The sequence below is a fragment of the Haemaphysalis longicornis genome, unplaced genomic scaffold, assembly GCF_048455015.1.
Source record: "Haemaphysalis longicornis isolate Haplotype H1 unplaced genomic scaffold, Haemaphysalis longicornis Haplotype H1 scaffold_1, whole genome shotgun sequence".
In the NCBI taxonomy this organism is placed as follows: domain Eukaryota; kingdom Metazoa; phylum Arthropoda; class Arachnida; order Ixodida; family Ixodidae; genus Haemaphysalis; species Haemaphysalis longicornis.
Window position 1 is genome coordinate 331,700,646 of NW_027526203.1, and position 21,681 is coordinate 331,722,326.

A 21,681-nucleotide genomic window follows, 5' to 3' on the forward strand; every position below is an offset into this window, starting at 1 on the left:
AATAACATCTCTGTTGACGCCACCGTTTAGAATCGGATTGGAACGGAGCAGATGACGCACGCCTGTGTTTTTTTTTTTTTCTTCGGCGTGCGGGCGCAGTGGCCCAAGCCGCGCCGTGCCCGTGGCGCATCGGCCATGTCTGTGGCCGTTTCCAGTATTTACAAGCGCGTCGAAAACGTGGGGCATAGAGTTTCATACTAACATATACCAGAGGGGAAAACTGCTACTCAAGTGCTGAGCCGCAAGGGGCCGCCTTACGTCTCATTCCTACTTGGCCTGGCATCCAAAATGGCTTGTTTTTCGCTCCTGGCGCCAAAATTAAGATTAAGGGCAACATTTTTCTTGTCGATCTTGCATGAAGCGTTCACAAATTCCTGACAAATATTTTTTTCGGAGCTATGCGTTTGTACTAATTAAAAAACGTAGTCTTTTACCAACAATGTTGCAATTTTTGCAGCCACCGGCACGTAGAAGTGGAACGTGTCTCCTCGTCACATGATAGCACGCTCGCTGAAGCGCAGCTCACGTAGACACTAGCGCCAGTTTCCCGGCAGTGCATATTAGTAGGGAACTCCATGCGCGCGGGAAAATAACATGATTGCCCCTCATTTCCTACACATGTTTCTCACTGTTGGCAACCATGAAGTTTGATCAGCGTCCGCTATTCACTGCTTCGTCCTCACTTTCGACGCTCCTGAACACCTAGGCAGAAAGGACCAAGAGCAGCGGGTGCACTTCTTCACGCGGCATAATTGTCGCGCGCTTTCCTTCGTGGCACATGGTGGCACAAAGTTCACGATGGTTCGAATATTCCATTGCACAGTTCACTTTGCATAATACTCCGTGTCACCCAGATACCGGTGCGTAAATCTGAGTGGCCGACGGACACGCCAAGTGCGCCCGGCGAGGCACAGAGCACGAGCGCAGTGTGAGTCGTGTCCTCGGGGAACGGGCAGTCGTTGCGAGCGTGCAGCGCGGAGCTGTCGTCGCGTTGAGACGCACCGCCAACAGAACCGAGGGGCAGCACGAAGGGCTGTGTCGGATCAGGAGCAGTAGTACTTCCTCACATTGCTCGTGCAGATATCGCACCTGACGGAGCAGCACCAGACGAACCTGCAGTTGCAAGAGCTTATCTTTGCCGCCACTCCCGGTCTAACATCGAGGCCGCAGTCGTAGCACAGGTTGCGGCAGCTGGCACGTTCCATCGCCGGTACGTCGCTGCCAGTCCGCCTGCGAGTGCGAGTGCGTGGTTAGTAAACGCGCGGGCCGGTACATATGTGACGCCCAAACTACACCCACAGACTTCGCGCTTCGTGATCTCCCCGGCCGAGTCCTCAATTGTCTATGCCGTAAACAAAACTGCGGATCATCTGCTGTCAGCTGCGCGTCATCGATAGCTATGCGAGGCACGTGCATTGAGTTGGTACTTACTCGAATGAAGCCACCGAGAAGTACTTCTGTGTCCATAAAGCACTGCTCGCATAGTTGTCCGTAACACAAATGATTTCGCTGGCACTTCCATTCCACCACGCAGCTATCTTTGCAGCGGTCATAAATTTTATATGCTTGAGATTTATGTGTTTCAACACTATGATGTCAATGTAGGAATTTTCTCTCGCATTTTGTCCGTGGCACTGCTACAAACACCCTACGCCGTGAAACCGACGTGCACGCATTGGCTTCAGCTCCTTGACGCGGTGGCGTCGAGTATACATTGTGCTGCAAATTTGAGTTGTTGTGGCTAGAAAGCTTAACTAAAGGTAAAGATAATGCTTATATATCTTTATATACTCTTGTGGTTGGTACCGAAGGAGCGAATACATTAGTAGGAATGGCGATGCACGCCGGCCTCCTTACGAAAAGCAGTAGGATTTATGGCGGGAGAAAAAACATTAAGAAACTGTAAAAATTTTCGCTCGCAGCGCCCTCTTTAAATGCAATGGCACAATGTAATGCACAATGACTGAATCCTGTGTTATTGAGAATAAAATCGAGAACACCAAAATTAAAAAACTGACCTTCCTGATGTTCTGCTGAAAAAGAAATTCGTTACCAAAGAACGCAATTTCGTTACAAAGCGATGCACCTCATGAGAGTTAACATTCGTAACACCTGGTTCGCTGGATAAATTTAACTGTTACACGAACAAGCTACTGCATACTGTCGACCTCGACCGAACATGCTATCTGCCTGCTTCATGTTTCTAAATAACTTGGGAAAAACTATAAGCGTTCGCCGCCGAGACGCCTATAGCACCTATAACGTTTTTTTTTTTCAACCAACAACTATTTGTCAATTGGCCACTAAGACAACTAAATCATTGAGCCAAGTGTAATTTGATTGTTTTAATTAGTTCACAGTGAAATTTTAAACGCCACAGAATGCCCGCCTGCTGTCGATACATGGGCGCTTACGGGATGAGTACGGTCACAGAAAACGTATAGAACTCTTGTTTTATTAAAACGCCTTCAGCAAAATTGTATGGCAATCGGACGCTGAGACGCTTCGAACATTAAGCCGTGTTTCATTTACTTGTGGTAATTGGCTCACAGTGAAGTTGCAAACGCTGCAGGAATCACGGTCAATACGTGGGCATCTACGGGAGGGAAGCCGACAGCCCCACGTTTGTCTGTTAGGGTAAATCTCTGCTCGTTCCAAGTTGCATTATGTAACCACAAAACTGTAGTCAAAACCATTACCAAATGATAAGAAAAATAGACAGGTGTGCATTCTTTACTCATGTTTGGGATGTGTATTTTATGCAGCTTCGTTGCCATCCACCTTAAACGGACAGACAACCGATTTCTGTCGAGTATATGTTCTCTATTCCAAATGAAAGCCAGCGTTTTATATAGCCCGGTAACCACAAGCAATTTGTAAAAAAATTTGCGCAAATAATTTTAATTTGGCACCAAACTTCTGAAATCGGAAGGGTGGCGGTTCGTAGTGTAGAAACTTGACACTACAATATGTGTCCCGGTCACGTGACCTGCAAACCTTGCAGCTACTGTGACTGCTGAAACGTTTATTCACTTATTGAAAACCTTTGAACACAAGTATTTGTATAAGTTAAAATTGTATATGTATATTTTAACATTATTTTAAAAACATTTTAGACACGCCACCAGCCGCCGCTGGTATAGTGTATTCTAGGCACTATACCACTGGGTTGCGCTCTGTGGGGCTATCTAATAGCATCCTCGATTAACCACACCGGTGCACACCGGGGCACACCGGTGCGCCTTTTCATCCTCGATAAACCGCACCGGTGTGCACCATCCGTCCTCGATAAACCGGGGTGCACCGTCGCGGGGCAATTTTTGGTTGCACCGCCGCGCACCGAGAGAGTCGACGGTGCGCCGGCGTGCAGTCCCGAGATGCATCGCGGACGATGCCGGCGAAGGAGCTTCCTCCGCCGTCTGCTGCATGCAGCGACGGCACATCGCCGCACTCGTGTCAAGGCGGACGGAGCTGTGTATTGTTGCTGACAAGGATGGCGTGCTTGTGAATTCATCGGGCAACGATGCGACAGTCTCCTAACGGGCGGCAACAACGGCCAGTGATTGTAAATGAGGACGCGAACTTTGTGTACTTCAAAGACGGCTGCATGCATTGCCAGACAGCTGGGGATTGACATTCGTTTCGTTCGATCGAATTATCATGAACTGTTACCGGAGTGCCTAGACGATGTAGACCTACTTGTTTTGCTGTAACGGAAGGGCGGAACAAAACAGGCAGTCGCATTATGGCTCAAACGAAGATTAGAAGCAGTTTGTATGTAGCTGTTTAGTGGAAGCGGTGGCGGTACGTTGTTCCGCATGTGTGACGGATTTAAGTTGTGCGTACATATAATCATTGGCCTTCAGTAAATACCACTTTCAAATAGCGCTGTGTCTCATTACAGTGCTGTATTGTTACTTGTGAACGTTTTTATGAGTTGATTTCTTAGATTTAAGAGATGGCGCCTGGGTAGAACCGCCCCGTTTGTCCTCGATCAACGCTCCGTGCCGGTACGCACCGTCGTGGGGCACTGTGCACCGCGCCGGTTTTGGGGGCAACACCGGTGCGTGTTTATCGAGGACGCTATAAGCCTTCATGCCAGAATCAACGGCAGCGTTCAGTAAACAGACCCAGTGAAGGAGCTTTGACGATTCTGCCTGAGTCATGGGCGTTTCTTCTGCCGAAATATTCGATTTCCGTTTCCAAATACACCAACGGCAGCTTCAAAAAAATACAGGACGCGCCCGGGGAGAATCTAACTGCCGACCTCCGCAACGTGAAGCCAGATTCTACCTATCGTCCATCCCAACAGATGGCGCCTTCGTGCAAAATAGACTAGTGAAATAAAAATAACAGATAAACGAACCAGAAAGTCTCGATTCACTGTTTTTTTAGGTGGGCACAAGTTTTTAAATATCGCTTTTCATCTCGCATACAGACAAAAGTATGTTACCGCGCTACTGTATGTCATGGTTGCCAGCATGAATTTTGGGAGGACACATACGTTTCGAAGTTCTAAAAATTTTGATTAAAAAAGTTTTTGGGCGTTATCAGCAAAACCGTTTCTCGTTAAGGTGCTTTAAGGGATGCCTTTTCATTTCGGATAGAGAACATATACTCGACAAAAATCGGTTGTCTGTCCCTTTAAAGGGACCCTGCAACACTTTCGATAAGCGCTTTCACTCTTTCCGTCGCGTCTGGAACCACTGCGAAAGCTGTAGTTATCGCCAGTACGGAGCGGCACTGCGTGATTTGCTCGCCGCACCAGATACGCCTTTCATTTCTGCTTTGTTATCGCGGCTTTTTTTTAAGTTGCTATCGAAAAGTTTATTGCTGCAACCGAAGGAAAACCGGCCAACAGCCGCTACACGGCCTTAGCGACGTTATTCGAGCCGTCGAAGAACGTCAATAGCGGGAAAGAGAGAAAAATGTTTTGAGGGAGTTTACAAGTTATCTGATGAGCATAGAGCAGTTATTTTTGGCTGAGATACTTTGCGACCCCCTTATCTAAGTACTGTGTGTTTTGGGTTACTACGTTCTGCAAGAATTTAAGATTTCAATAACAGTTGAAAAAAGTGTTGCAGGGTCCCTTTAACGGAGTGAAATGGCTCCTGATTTTTTTTTTTAGGGTTCGTGAGATAAAAAGTCAGACATAGCAGACGTTTTGTACAATCATCCTCAAGGAAAGCACTGTTTTAGTACGGTGATCTGTATTTTTCGGTCTTTCCTCTGCACTGTGAGTATGTATACGCGGCCCGACGTAATTCGCAGCATTACCTCGACACATACAGGTCTGTGCTACCCTAGAGTTACTGTATATGACACCCTAGGGAAGCTATATACAGTAACTCCATAGTACCACACTACCCTTCCCCTACGGTTCCTGCTGGTGCGTGGACCTACCGTGAGCATTCGCGGCCGAAGGTTCCATTCCTACCAAGGCGTCGGTTCTTCCGGCAGAAGTTTTGCGACGGGCTTTGGTAGAGCAGCACGTTTTTGAACGGCTCCCACGATGGCTTGTTCGTGTTCACGTTGAGCAAGTCCGCTTGGTCGTAGGCCTGTCGCAGCAGTTTTCCGACGTCGCTCATTTTGCCCAGCTTTTTCCAGCATGTCTTGGCGGAACACGATCCCGAGGGGCCGTGGCACTTGCACGTGCGCTGCATCGACTTGCGCACCGCCTGCGATCACACGTGCAACTACCGTTACGTGAATCCCCCGAACGGGTTTCAGAAACTGCCAAAATGTCGGATCCTGGTGATTATGAGGTTTAACGCGCCGACGCTACAGGGGCGATGAGGCGCGCCGTAGTGGATGGCTCCAGATTAATTTTGACCACCTGGGGATATTTAACGTGCGCCGAAATCTCGGACACACGGGCGCTTACCTTTCGCCTCCATCCCAGGTCTCGCTTTTTTTTTTCATCTAAACAAGCTTGAGCTCAACGTTTTAGTGTTATTTTTCACCTTTTCCATTCTTCGGGTCAACTTTAGTTCATAAAGCAGAAATTCTTCAATTTGAAGAATGTACTGCCCTGGCGATAAGTGCTCTAATTTTACAACCAATATGCACAAAAGGTCATCTTAGATTTTCTTTTTCAAACTTTCACAAAACAAAGCCGCGGTTGTTTTTTATAACATACCGCAGAAACATATTGCATTAGTTGTGTAGTTTCGTAGCTACAAACCACGAAATACGACCTTGTTAGTTGTGTTGCAGTGACATACAAGAATGGTTTGTAGCAAACTTCTGACGTCAACGGAAGGCGAGAAATGGCCAGTACAAACTTGCCCGCTCGATTTGTTCTGAGAAACTATCGGTTATACCAGACGTCATTAGCAGTGATTTTTGGTAATGCGAAAGGTCGGACAAAGGAAGTGGCTTCTATAGGGATAAATCTACCTCTTGGTTTTGTGCTTTATTCGACGACTGAAGACAGCGAAAAATAGCAAAAACTAATCAAGCATGAAGTCTGTGTGGAATAATTTAAAGCGAAATGATGGGCCCTCTTTTTTTTGTTTTTTCTTGTGGAAACACACTTGTCAAAATATATTGCTGCGTTTGATGCCTCCAAGATCTGTCTGTGCTATGAGGCGCAACGTATATTGCCAGGCAGAAAAAAATTTTAACCGAAAAAAGTAATAACAGTTACCGGTTCACGACGTAACGGTTCAACCATGCTTTGTTGATAATGCGCACTCAATATCATTTGGGGCTGTTCTCTTTCACGCCGGATCAACTGCGTAACCTCTTGCGCACTTTTCTCCTTCAGAGCACTATTAACGCTCTATACGTGGTCAAAACATGGGTAAGGTATGCGCATCAATGTTGCAATGATATTGTTACATGGGGGCAGAGCAGACGACAGGAACCACGGTTGGTGATGAGGCGATGTATTTACAAGATGAGGACTATCTATCTACAAGCGGCCATAACCGAGCCCGCGCAGGCTGCATGCCAGCCACCCTCTCGTCGTCACCGATTCCGGGCCATGGCTCCATGTGGCATTATGTATGCCCCATGACAATATGTTGCTGCTGGTCGGGCATGCAGAGTGTAGGACTGAACAAAACACTTTGGGCATCCTGTAGGCGATATAAAAGATCGTATTGCCCTTTCTTCGCTGCAGTTATTTGAGAGCAATCAGACCGCAAGATTTCGGCAGTACGCAACGATGAAAGCATACACCCTAAGCATGCCTCCTTCTTGCATTTCACAATTTGTTGGCAGCACACTTGTAAAGTGTAAATACTTCGGAAGTGCTGCCCGCAGGAGTGGTCACCGGCTATGCCGCTGGCAAGGATGCATGTTCTCTCATGGCCGTTCTTCTGATGTAGACGAAAAACGAAAACGACTAAGTCTTGATATTCCCGGTTGGTCAAAAATTTTCTGCCGTCCTGCAATATATTGCGCGCCTCATAGCACAGGCACAGGCAACGCCTCATAGCACAGGTACAGGGAATCAAACTAAGAATCAAACGCGGTAATATTTTTTGACGGATGTGTTTACGCCGGAGAAAAAAGAAAGGCCCATCGCTTTGTTTTAAATTATTCCGAACAGGATTCACTAATTATTTGTGCCCTTTCCAAACCTTATTTCTGTCTTAATTCAACAAGAACCTTGTTATATATATATATATATATATATATATATATATATATATATATATATATATATATATATATATATATATATATCGAATCAGAATGGGAAATGAGGGCCTCGTTGAATTAAGACAGAAATGAGGTTTGGCAGTCAAGAAAACCTCGGAAAGCAATGGGGAGGATGTGGTAGGTCATTGAAACAGATAAGGAATTTGGAAAGAAAGTGGAGAAAAAATGCCCGCCGGGTGGGATACGAACTCACGACCTCCAGAATGCGCGTCTGGTGCGATGACCACTACGCCACCAGCGGGGCTATTTTTCCCCTCCACTTTCTGGGGTATTTATGTTAAGGTATTTTTGTTTCCTGTGCTTGGGTGTGGTAGCTAGCGCCACTCGGACTACACGGGTTGAAGGAGACCTTCTTTTTAACCGCCGGGCCGTGACTCGAGTGTCTACGACATATCGAGAGTGGTCGACCAGCATTGAACCCTTTTAAGCTCCCTATGGCACCAAGACTGCCAGAACAGAGGCCCTCGCTGTGCATGTAGCGAATCAGAATAGGAAATGAGAGGCTCGTTTTAAAATAAGACAGAAATAATGGTTGGTAGTCAAGAAAATCTCGGAAAGCAAAGGGGAGGATGTGGTAGTACTTTCTTTCTTTCCAAATTCCTTATCTGTTTCGATGACCAACCACATCCTCCCCTTTGCTTTCCGGGGTTTTCTTGACTGCCAACCCTTATTTCCATATATATATATATATATATATGTATATATATAGCGAATCAGAAATTGGAAAATGAGGGGCTCGGTGAAACTAAGACAGAAAATAAGGGTTGGCAGTCAAGAAAACCTCGGAAAGCAAAGGGGAGGTTGTGGTGGGTCATAGAAGTAGATCAAGAATGTTTTGAGTCAGTAAGAAATTGGTGAAAAAATTCCCGCCGGGTGGGATCCGAACCCACGACCTCCAGAATACCGGTCTGGTGTGATCTTTCACCACTTTCTTACTGACTCAAAAAATTCTTGATCTACTTCTATGACCCACCACAACCTCCTCTTTGCTTTCCGAGGTTTTCTTGACTGCCAACCCTTATTTTCTGTCTTATATACAGGGTGTTGCAACGATAACTGGAACACTTTAAAAATTTTTCCTGAGCGATCCGCCGCTCTGTTCGCGCTCAAACTTCACACAAAGGTCGCATTTTGTGGTCTATTTTGTTTGACACCGGGAACAACAACGGTACTTACCTGTTTATTCTGAAAATAAATGAAAACGATTTTCGCCTATGGGAAAATGGCCGCTGGTTTGAACGTGCGAGCCAGCGCAAGTTGATGTTGGAACGACGGAACCACCTGCAGAGTGAAACGCACGTTTGGGATTCACGTACGGAGCCAAATGGTACAGCAGACGATCAGAAAATGCACCTAGAAATGAGCTAACAGACGATCAGAAAACCCGGTTTTCGGGCTCGCACGTCCAAATCGCCGCCATTTTCCCATAGGCGAAAATCGTTTTTATTTATTTTCAGAATAAACAGGTAAGTGCCGTTGTTGTTCCCGGTGTCAAACAAAATAGACCACAAAATGCGACCTTTGTGTGAAGTTTGAGCGTGAACAGAGCGGCGGATCGCTCAGGAAAAATGTTTAAAGTGTTCCAGTTATCGTTGCAACACCCTGTATATATATATATATAGCGGTTGAGTACAATCCCCGCATTTCTCTATCACCTGATTGATCGCGTGAATATAGTCTATTGTTGAATAGCCTTTACGAAACCCTGCTTGTTCATTAGGTTGACTAAAATTTAAGGGGGCAGAGGTTCTGTTAGCGATTACCTTGGTGAGCACGTTCTGGGCGACTGACCGTAAGCTGATCGGCCTGTAATTTTTAAAGTCCTTCATGTCGCCTTTCTTGTGGTTTAGGATGATGTTCGCGTTCTTCCAAGATTCCAGTACACTCGCGGTCATTAGGAATTGCGTATACAGGTTTGTCAGTTTTTCTAGTACGATTTGCCCGGCATCTTTCAGGAGGTCTGGTGTTATCTGATCCTCACCAGGTGCTTTGCCCCCTTGCATTTCTTTCTAAGCCTTGCTTACTTCTTCTGTCGTTACTGGTGGTATGTCTAGCTCCTCTGAACTACTTCCAAGTTCGGTACTATTCTGGATGTCGCGGCTACTGTACCGATCTCTATAGAACTCCTCGGCTACTATCACTATTTTATCCCTATTTGTGATGACATTGCCTTGCTTGCCTTTAAGTGCATACATTTGATTATTCCTCATGCCTAGACGCCTCTTCATTTCTTTCAGGCTGCTTCTGTTCTTTACAGCATGCTCACTCCTCTTCATATTGTACTTCCGTATGTAAGCTGTCTTACGCCTTTTCGCAAGCCGCGTAGACGGTGGCGCCGTGTGATGGCAGGAAGAGAAAACACTCTATGGAGGATCGGCGAGCGACGGAAACGTGGGAGCCCTCACTAGCGCACGTTGGCCGGAAGCGTTCGCCCGTAGTATTACAGGAACTTTGACGCCGTTTCCACGTGATAACAAGCACAACATTCACCGAATGCGTGTTATGTTCTAAAGGCTCTCGTGCTTGGTACACCATGTGCAAGAGATTTCAACGCTCCGCACGAAAGCAAGGAACCAAAACACGAACCGAACACAGTGCGAATGGTGCTTATTGTGATGTTTTAGTTCCTTGTCTTCATGCAATGCTTTTAAATCCCTGCAAGTATGTACCAACTCGCCTAAACGACAACTCTGCTGTCACAGGACGGACGCCTTTAGTTTCCGTCACTCTTACACAGCTAGGGTTCTCCGCATACTTGGCCGCGAAAAAAAAACAATATCTCAATGGTCAATGGTTCACATGTGCACGTATTGGTGCCCTTGACCCGTACCTGCAACGTCCCCTTCCACTAAGCCTCCCACGGTCTGACGCAACACTTCTTTGCCGTCTCTTGCTGGGGAGTGGCATTCACAAATGCTTACTCATACCAGAGTCCTGCAATGCTTTTCTGGTCACGAAACTCCGGCCGAAGTTTCATTCAGGGACAAAAGCTGCCGCTAGGATCGCCCCTGTTAACGTGAAGGCTTCGCCGGCGGTCGACGACGCTTCCTGGCCGGCTGTTTCTCCGCCGGCACGCGCCTACTTTCATCTGCTCTTCATTTCCACCAGTACAAATGCGAGCGAAGTTTTTGAGTCAGCTTTTGAGTCAGTCAGTTGTTGTTTTTGAGTCATTTGTTGTCCCGTAGCTCAGCTGTGAAACTGAGGCAAGACCACGGGTGTTACTAAGGCGCATATGTTGCAGTGTTCGTTCATTCCGGCAAGCACCGCTACATTCTCGCTTCGAAAAGGCGGTCATCTGGCGTTTTCAATTTTTGACTAGCCTTTGCAGCCGCCTGCATGATTTGAGTCAACTAGCGCCAGAATTAAATCTGTATTTACCCCTGGGCGCGACATGCTGCGCTGAGCAAATAGGTGTGCAAACGTACAGCACGTTGGGTTAGCGCTGTGTTTGCGCTATTTTATAGCGCGCTAATAATGTAAAACTATAATCGAGATTCGGAAAGTTAGCGTGTACAGCAGGGAAAAAAACGCCCACGAAATGGAAGCAGAACAATGGGCGCGCGGAGGGGCCAGGGTAGGAGTAAATGCTACAGTTTTGAGCTACTTTCCCGGCTGTTCTCATAGGCATATGGTGTCAACAGATAAAAACTCGCCCGCTCAGTGCCTGTCACACCCCTCCCTCCCAAACGGCAAGTTAAAAACATTGATTGATTATGATGTTTAACGTGCCGACGCTACACAGGCAATGGGGCGCGCGCCGTAGTGTAGTGCTCCGGATTAATTTTAACCACTCAGGTATCTTTAACTTGCGCCGAAATCTCGAACACACAAGCGTTTTCTCTTTTCGCCTCCATCAGAAAAGTGGCTGGGAACCCGCGTCCTTAGCCCCTGGGCAAGCGCGGCGGGCAAGTAAAAAAAAAAACATATGCAGGCAAAGATAGCCATGCTCCGCTTTCCAAATTCAAAATATCTGGTTGCAGCTACTGTGATTTTGGTTGGATAACCAAAATCACAGTAGCTGCAGTCCGATCTTTGTGCGGCGACGAAACGCGGCGACAAAACGCGAGGACGTTTAGCAGACGGATTTTCTCGTTGTGAGCGCGATCGTGGCTTGGGCTTCGTAAGATACGCCGGCAGGTTTTCAAATATCCGGGGCAACGCGGAGCTTGAGCTTCTCGCTGCAGAAGCACAGGTTGTCCACTTATTTTGAACTCATCGGCTCGAATAACGTCCGTGGGGTCGAAATATTTCCCGAACACACGAACGGCCTTCCACTCGAAGCTGAAAGCGTCCGTCTCCTGTCGTGGAATGGCTCGCTTCCACCTGCCGCGTAGTTCGCGGTCGCTTGGGAGGCAGAACAACGAAGCCTTTTCCGTTGTATTCCGATAGCCAGAGCGGCAACCAGGTACACAGAACGTCAGAGGCATGGTGGTTCACATAGTTTGCCCATCGTGATGAGTTTAGAAAGCTATATCACACAACAAACACCAGCAAGCTCGCGCTCCAACGCACGACAAATACGGCCGCCGCCGTACAAGCCGCCTTCACCTAAGGTCCCTCAGGGACCTTACCTTCACCAGACTCGTAGCGCCACCGTGCGGGAGCGTTGGTCCCCATATGAAGCTCTCCCATAGCGTAACGGAGAAGTTTCGTGACCAGAAAAGCATTGAAGGACTCTGCTCATACCTAATAGGAATGGCAGCAAGTCAGGAATGCTAAACGTGCTGCACGCCGGAGACGATACGCCACGTTTTATGCGAGTGCCCATGCTACTCGCCTGAAAGAACGAAGCTGTCGTCAGCACTGAGGAACCTAGACTCTCGGCGGCCATTCTCGGAGAAGCTTCCGTGTCACTGGCCTTCTCTGTCATCCGCTCAGAATGCGGTTAAGGGAGTCTTACGCTTTCTACGGGCGATGAACTTGAACTATAGACTATAGACTCAAAGCCTTCAGTGGCAACCACTGAACTTGAACGTCTAGTGCTTCAGTGCTGGGCATGCCTGTCTCTTCCAATGTTTCTCAATTCTTTCCTTTCTCTTTTTTGCCTATGTACCCTTAACCACGTGCAGGGTAGCAAACTAGGCTCTAGCCAGGTTAACTTTCCTGCCTTTCTTCTACAGCCTTCCTTCATACTTGACGTTTGTATACATGCCAGAAGTTCCAGGTGGCAGATGTCTGTCGCTTTAATCGTGCAAGGAACGATAACAACGTTGCTATAATTTTATTTCCCTCGTATTCACGTTCTTTCATAGCAAAGCAGGTGTCTGAGAGCGCAGGCATAACACATTTCAGTTGCAAGATGTTACGCTGAACCATATTTTCTTTTCAAAGCCCACCGCTCTTGATAACCGTTTCTCTGCTTTGCGGATAGTGCTCTGTGCGAACGTGTTTTCACATCATATGGGCTCTTAATAACAGAGCTCTTTGCATGTACGACGCCTGGAGGGCAGTTTGTGATTTAGGGACACCTTTGCCATCACCTCACATTTCACAGACAACAGCTAGGCTTGCCCAGGCGCGTTAGTTAAGAACCAGCATTACAATTAATGATTTACGTGCTAAGAGCTTTGTATTTCTTCCTTGTCTTTCCTTTCTTCAGGGAGCCGCTGCTACCAATGCAGGAAACGTCAGGGGATAGTAAGAAGGCAGCTCAAGCTGGTTATCAGGTTAACATTCAGCATCGAAATTTCAAGTGTTTAACCAACTCCAATCTGGAGCCACAAAATTGTTTCGGCTGGTTTTATCGACCACACTTGGCGTTTAATTCATATGACAGTGTGCGATACAAATTTTATTCAAAATAACTACGCACGCATTAGCGGTGTTTGCGTTTCCTCGAAGGAACAGGAAATTTACTAAATAGAATCCTTTGGGTTAAGGAATGGAAACACACAGTACCTGGAATGTATAAAATTATTTCCTGCTTTTACACCAGCCACAAAAAAAAACAGCGAGTGGGTGCACTGTTTTTCTAAAAAAACGTTTTCACGTGTTTTTTTTTTCTTTGTCAGCAGCATCTAACGCTCTACTAATATTGTGTCTTATCAAAATATTCGTCTTAGTAGGGGGTGATAACACTACGACTGCCACAGCCTCGATCGCTCGGTATTGTTGTTTTAAACAAAAAAAATACCTAACCAAGGATACTGTCAACCTTCAAGAGACCACGCTTACGTAGTTTGATCGGAAACGTTTATATCGTTGCGTTCGCTGGTGGTAAAACAGATCTAGTGGAAACTGTTACTAATCACGCTAACCACTCCATGGACTTGCGTGTCCTGCATGGAGCGACACAACGTGCTACTGGGTGTATTCACTGGACTTTGGACCGCGCGGCGGTGCTACCTGCGCGGCGGCGACGACGCCATACCTGCGGTTGCACTCCGCCGCGCGGGAAGTGCGTTTCCCGACGCGAAACGTGGTTTGCGGCGTGGTGTTGGCGAGAACGTTCGTGTGGACGGTGTTTTTTCTGCATGATTCGTGGGTTTGAGAATGCCTTGTTGTAACGAGTAGTCAGCATTGTTTTCGCGTCGAAATTCCGGATGCGCCGTTCACGTCTCGTACAACCGCAGACCCGAAGACGGCCGAACGACTAAAGCAAGCGCGCAGAGTACTTTTTTTTTTTGCTTTAGCTTTTCGAAGCGGAGGCTAGGGCAGTGCTTGAAGACGGTCTGACTTCGCGCGACGAATGCAACTGTCCAACAGTTTGACAGGTACGTCCAGCGGCGCACATAACCCGGTCCGTTTCGGCGATTTCGCGCTATCTCGGTGTCACCCCCGTGCGCCAATTTCCTTATTTCGTGTGTTGCTTGAAACGACCGCAGCTCGAGCTGAGAAAATTTCTCCACCCAAGGCTACGACGATATTTGATGTGGTGGTGGCTTGTGAGACGAGGTGCTGGTTTTACCGTGCCACCCAGACATGTTGCGCGCTTCTAGAGGAGTGAGATACGGTGATGTGCTCTGGTGACAGTGTTCTGTGCGTTGAACGCACGAAGGTCGTCCATTTAGGCTCCTAATGAAGCGGAACAATTACGCACGGGGTCTGGGTGGAAACCATCGCAAGGTAAGTACGTGATAAAACTAGGTATGGTGGCGACGACAAAAATCTCACCGATGATTCCTTTCGGTGTAAACCAAGTGGAAGTATAACTGCACAACAAGATTCCGGAACACGCTTTGGTTACTTCGAAAGCAGCTCAGATCTAAGTGACAAAGAGTGCTCTAGTTTGTCACTGCATACGTCATCTCTGCGCTGTTTTGGAAGTAGTAAAACTGTGTACCCAGCGTCAAGCTTTAGTGTGTTATCACGGAACACGCTTGGTCCTTAAAGAACAGTAGAAGGCGACGAAGAATTGGATGCCCGCAATTATCTGGGAAGCAACGTTGCATGTACGCGTACGTGCGTTCACCTCAACACTCGATGTAGCCCATTTTGAGGCTGGGCGTGCAATATCTGGTTCATCTCATCCATAAAGTACGCCGGCTACCCTAATTTCTGAATTATTTTAGCACTGCGTAACGTTTCAAACATGTGACGAGGTGCGAGGTGAAAGCTCCGACGCCCATCGACCCGGGGCCCACCTGAAACGAGACGGGCGCCAACAGATTCGGTACTGATTAGCCATATTACCAATAACTGCTTTGCGAATCCGTCGAATGAAGCCAGACCATTGACCTAGCCGTCGCTTCGAAACAGCAAAAGGAAGAAGAAAAAAACCAGCGCGCTTGATTTCGTCGTGCGGTCTGCTTCGGGTCTGCGGTTGAATACGCAGCGGAGTCCGGAATTTCGAAGCGAAAACCATGCTAGCTACTCGTTACGACAAGGCATTCGCAAACCCACGAATCACGCAGAAAAAACACCGTCCACACGAACGTTCTCGCCAACACCACGCTGCAAACCACGTTTCGCGTCGGGGAACGCGCTGCCAGTGCGACGGAGTGCAACCGCACGTATGGCGTCGTCGCCGCCGCGCGGTCCAAAGCCCAGTGAATACACCCTATACTATGAAACTGCCTTTATACAGGCAGAATTAGTCAAGTAAGCTGGCGTTAATGAAACTCCTAGTAATCTCGCGGACTCTGATAAGTCTGCACCGCTAATGAACGAATTTCACTAATGTTAACCAGCGATATCTGCATGCAGAAACTGTAGTGTCACAGATCGAGCCCTGCGGTAGCCTTCTCGCCGCAACAAACGACGTGAGCGGCTTTTTCCATATTCTTCATCTTCGTTTGTGGGCCTAAATGTTCATCTTTAGTTCTAATTTGGCGCGTACAATCTCTTAAGGACAGTATTCCGTTAAAATCTAGCGTCACCGTCACCTACCGACGTTAAAAAGTAGGGTTACCCCCTTTGCTTCCTACGAGCGCATAAGCGGCGGTACGTGGGGGGAACCTCCGGATCATCGTTAGGACAGCTATTTTGGATCGCTTTGCGCATTTCCTATGCCTCTTGCGAATTGATTAACTTCAAAAGCTCTGCTGCTCGTTCAATTCTGTCAGGGGTGGAGACTGTCATGCCTTGCCGTTTCGTAATTGAATGTTTCGTGTCTCCTGGGAGTTCCGGTCTAGCGATCTTACCTCCGTCTTCGATTGCACACTCCATGAGAATACGTGTAAGAGTGTTGCCCGCTTCCTATATATATATATATATATATATATATATATATATATATATATATATATATATATATATATATATATATATATATATATATATATATATATATATATATAGGTAGAGAGAGGTAGATACTGCATATAATTGTTTTACCTCTAATTTTACAAGCATTAAAGAATTCGGGAATTGCCGCAGGCGCAGTTTTACCAATTAGCCGATTTACCATTTGGTAAATTACCGATTTACCAATACAGGAAGCGTCATCGGACCAATTAGCCCGATTACGCTTCCTGTATTCAAGGCCTTACTCTGTCAGTTCAAATGACCAGAATCAAGTTTTTCCCAAACTCTAGGCAAACAAATCTTCTTCTGTGTAGCAACTCACAGCAGTACTCTTACCACTCTGCCGACACGACTGTTGTGCAGGTTCATCATGGCGTTCATGTCCCGATAGGCTTCAACTTTGTCGAGAAGAAAACGGCGTGACACGCGATCGCCGAACTTGACATTGTCGCTGCAGCCACCCCATCTCCAGTCTGCACCTGCGGAAAATGGGCATACTGTAGCCATGTCGAACATCTCAAGACAGTCCATGCAGTCTGTCAAACGTATGTGAATGCACCCGGCTACTTGCAGCAATCGTCGACGGAGAACATTCGAAGCAAGAAATCCTGGGCCGCAAAATAGAAAGCCAGGCCACTGAGCGACGTTAAAGGGCTTTGCAGCATGGATGGTGTCAAGCGGTAGCCACCGGAAAAAGTACTCATTGCATATTAACTTCGGCTACCGGTTCACTGCGTACGACCTCAATGCAAAACCTCAGGGCTAAGCTCCGGAGCGCACACGACAGTTTCTTCGTTCATTTCGGGGCCAGTAAAAAAAATACGCGCAAAAAATTTAAGAAGCCCGAAAGCCGCAGCCCGTTCCTGCTGCTGTATAACGGGACAGTTACTACTGTTCGGATGTTGACGCCGGCCGCTGACTGCGTGCCACCTATTCACGGAAGAGCGCACGCGCGTATACCACCCCGCGGGAGACGTCCCCGTGCTGACCCCCGGCGCCCGGTGCAGGCGGAGCGCCAACGACCGGCCAGCCGCGAATTCCCCTACCCAGCTCTGCCGTCCCTCCACATACCGGCAGAGGTGGTAAGAAGGCTCGCACGCCCCTCGATCGGCCCCTCGGAACCCGTCGCCGTCGGAGACGCCGTAGGAGACGTGCGAAAGCGCTCCCAAATACCGGCTGAGATCGACACGACGATCATCCCTCGTACCCATCTACGCAGACCAGCGAGCCCGCAGCAGCACTTTGAGTTCGCCCCCACGGCCCTGCAGCGTGCGGAGACATCACCGTGCCCCGGAACGACAGTCCCGACCTTCCCGGGCCAACAGAGCAAGCTCACCCCGTGCTCCTCGGCCCCAAAGCGAGAGAGCCCCGTCCACGAGGTCCAGCGCAAGCCGCCTTCCTGACCCGCCCCTCCGAGTTTCAGCATCTCGCCGGGTGAGCGCGTCGGCACCAGCCAACTTCATTGTTAATTAAATTGTTTCTATAGACAAACCTGCGTTGCCTCTTTTCCCTTCAACTCCGTGTTGACCCACCTAGTTGGTAGCCTGACGCTATGCCCTTATCGGGGTCGTCACATCTGCATGCGTTGCATTGAACGAGTGTATGCTGCTGCAGCGCGCATTGCTTTAGACGCTGACGCCCGCAATGCATGCTGGTGCATGCTCTTAGCAATGAATGGATGAATGTATCAATCAGTCTCTGAGGGCATTGGACAGCGCTTGACAGGCAGGAATGTATGCGGCTTTACCCGCTATTCCGCGGTTGTCCCAACCGAAACGTGTCATTTTTTTTTTTTTGGTCTCTATCAGAAAAACAACCGCCGCGGCCGGGATCAGAGCAGGTCCTGTATGCTCAGCAGCCCAACTATTTAGCCGATTAGCTATACTGCGACGGATCGCGTGCTCACTGAGATGACTTGCAACCAGAAGCATGGTGCGGACTCGTGACCGAGATAGGCACTTCCTACACTGCTCATCAGGTGCTGTGCCTTTGTGTACAGGGATGTTGCTTGAGTTGGTCGCACATTGCAAAAGCAAGTAAAGCTACCAGTGCTCTTCGCATCTGTCAAAGTCTAACCGAAAATGACCATTTATAATGCGTGAGCAATACGCACACATTACATGGCTCATTTGGTGAAATCCGAGTAACCAAACAGCGTGGCCGGAAGCTGTCAGCATAAGTCTGCATTCCCCATCTCGCGAATCGCCCACGAGGCAGCACCCATGAGCTCTCATTTACTAGATGGCGCAATATCGCCTAAGGCGCGTTTGTACCTGAGGTATAGAAACGCACCGACAGCAATCGAGGAAGCGTCTACACTGTCGTCTGCGTCCGCATCGTCTAGTGCAGGGTCGGCAACCTTTTGAGGTGGAAAGCCGAGTGGCATGAAGCCGACACGGCAGAGGGCCGGACGGCAAATTGGGTGAGGGGCTTTGCGGGCAAACAGAATATTTGACAATAATTGACAATAATCTGGCTAAGTAGGAAGATGGGGGACAATGTCAACTGGAAGCGTTTAATTCTGTTCTTGTCTCCAGTCTAACGTCGAAACGGCGTGTCGGGCCTTGAGATAGGAAGTGACAGGGGGAGAGGGGAGGGGTCTGACGACGTGTTGGGGGCTGCGGCCCCGTGGGCCGCATGCGGGTTGCCGACCCCTGGTTACAGTGTACTAGAAGATAAGGTGTGTCGTGCGGGGGAAAAACCAATGGAGAGGGCGGGTCCCTTTTGCGATGAAAAAATTGTATGGAGCAGCCGGCGTCCTCAAGAGAACTCTTGTTGCAGCCAGCGCCACCTAAAAGTTTTTAAATCAAACTAAACAGTTATTTGACGGGTTTTATAAAAATTATGTCGTGAAATAAAGAAATAAGATTATCTAGGGCAATAAATAAGGATTATTTACCAAACAAAACTGCTGAAACTAACTGGAAAGCAGCGGCCGCCAGGGGCGCTGCTTACAACAGTAGTTTCTCAGCAGAAATTTTCATCGCAAAAGGGACCCCCCTAATCGGTCCCGAACGACACACCTTTCTCTTCTAGTCCACTGTACCCAGGCCTAGTGGGTAGCGAAAAGCCTGGTCTTCGACCAGGAATGTGGGGTCGTGACACGGAAATGTGGCGTCTGCAAAACGGAGCGCTACGAATTCTCGCAGCAATACTACAATAGAGAGAAATGCTGCGAATAAAACAGCTAAAAGGTCGAAATTTGGCTGATTTGTCGTCTTGTGGGTTTAGCGATATCATGTGCTCCACAGCACTAATTCAGCAGCACGAAAGTCGGTGGCACAGACACTAAACTCAGACATAATGCAGGGACATTTGGCGCTCACGCATTTCCATATTATAAAACCGAGCGTAAGTGATCCCGTAGTTTTTTTTTTCTTCCAAAAGAGCCCAGAAAGAGAGAGAGTTAACCAGGTGTAGAGCCCGGTTTGCTACCCTGTACTGGGGGGAGGGATAAAAGAGAGGGCAGACCAAGAGGAAGAGATAAGAGCGAGAAGGCGCACACTCTACTCCGTTCATGTAAATTCGTATCGATCTGAGAACGTAGAAGGGCCTTCTGCGGAGTCGATGGTAGAGACCGATGACCCAAGATAGTCTCTACTGTAAATGGTCGATCGTCCAATTGGCTGAGCGCTCTGGCAAGCACGCTTCTTTCCGACGAGTGTTCGAGGCAGGGACACAGCACATCCTCTATTGCCTCTTCCGCCCCGCAGGCGTCAGGCTAAGAGGGTGGGCATTAGAACCACTAAATTCTAGAACCACTAAGAACTACTAGAACCACTAAATTATAACCACTAAGTATTCTAGGCACTGTAGCTTAATTAAGAGTAACTACTAGAGGTGTGCGCCGTGTCGGTTTTGACCGCCGGCGGCGTGGTGGCCGTTTTTAGTCGGCGGCGGCGCACAGTCAATTTTTTGCTGGCGGCGGCGGCGCCGGCGGCGTAGAAACCGGAACCTCAAATTAACAAAAGGCGAGCCATTAAAAAAACTGTTTCGCTACACCCTCCTTTGCTAAACTGGTTGCAATTCTGGGATTTTCATAATAATGGCTGAGAGGACCCAATACAGAGGTGCTGAAAGTGAGGGAAGTAAAAAACGTTTTTTAAATACCTTTTTTTGCATCCAATATATTTGAAAAAAATATTAGGCACATATCTGAAGGCGCGTATCTTAATTGCGTTTGTGTGTTTCTTCGCCCACGAATACGTATAGCTTTACTTATTTCTTGCGTCGCATAGTCGCAATTTTTTTTTGTGCTATGTCTCGGTTTACACGACATATTTTTCCATTGAGCCAAGCCAACACCGACACACGTGACCCTTTCTAGATTTGTTAACCTTGCTTCCACTTGTTCCCAATGCTTTACGTAAACTAAAAACACAAAAACAAAATGGTGCTCGTTTTTTGAGTATATATTTTGCTTAGTTCAGCTGTTAAGCTGTCAACCAATCACCAGATGTTGCAAGTAACGCGAATTCCAAACTGGACAATAAGTGAAATCAATTTGTATATTATAGTCTATAATTCTATATATTAGTCGCCCTTTTCTCATAACGGCGGTTTCCCAGGGAAAAAAATGAATCAAAATACTTGTTTTGTCTTTGCAGCAGGTGAACATTTTATTCAAATGAAACATGTTATGATGCGGTAGAAAACGGATTTGCTCAAATAACTCACCATCACCAGGTTGAATGAGCCAAGAGTGGATTAGTATTAACGCAGGAATTGCTCGCATGCACAATTATTGCAGGAAAAAAAGTTATTTTTTTAACCTGTACTGTTATATACTTCAGTGCAGCTATCGGTGTCGTTGCATCCGCTTTTCATATGAATGTTCCAAAGCAGAAGCACGTGCATTTAGGAAACGAACAAAATGGAAACAACACAATGATTGGATAGAACAATTCCGTTCTGCGGAAGGATTTGCAAAGACTATAGTTGTCATGAATGAACAAGAGTTTATCTACCGTGAGCGGGTGCAAATTGGCTCTTCAAAATCGAAGGACAAGACCAGCCACTGGGAACATTCGCCCGCTCGGGGAGCTCGTTGCCTGGATACAAAGAACTTATTTAGCTAGACATGAGAGCCACGGTAGATCTTTCTGAGAGCCTTCCAAAAATTTATTGCGTCGTTCACTTGCGTGCAAGGTACATAAGAATGCGTGACACTCCGCATTAATTTCGTTAGTCCAGGGCTGTTGCGCACTCGAATGTCGTCATGGCGTCGTGCTAAGGACGTCAAAGCGTCGTTAGGGCGCGTGTCACATTCAATCGGCTTTGTGACGTCGCAGTTGAAATTCAAGTTTAGATGTACCCCTTTATGTC

The 21,681-nt window shown here is 47.6% G+C and overlaps 1 protein-coding gene and 1 non-coding gene across 2 annotated transcripts in view; both read right to left on the bottom strand.

The window, feature by feature from the left end:
* Positions 1-1,043: 1,043 nt before the first annotated feature.
* The window catches only part of LOC144159676 (protein Wnt-8c-like), a 35,358-nt gene continuing 14,720 nt past the window's right edge, over positions 1,044-21,681 (bottom strand). Inside the window, exons 5-7 of the mRNA XM_077691317.1 lie at positions 16,693-16,835; positions 5,404-5,678; positions 1,044-1,230 (exon numbers count right to left, since the gene is read on the bottom strand). Coding sequence (XP_077547443.1) covers positions 1,044-1,230; positions 5,404-5,678; positions 16,693-16,835 — 605 coding nt within the window. The remainder of the gene's footprint in view (positions 1,231-5,403; positions 5,679-16,692; positions 16,836-21,681) is intronic.
* Trnaa-cgc (transfer RNA alanine (anticodon CGC)) lies at positions 7,840-7,912 on the bottom strand. Its single transcript has one exon. It is a non-coding gene; the product is annotated as a tRNA-Ala (tRNA).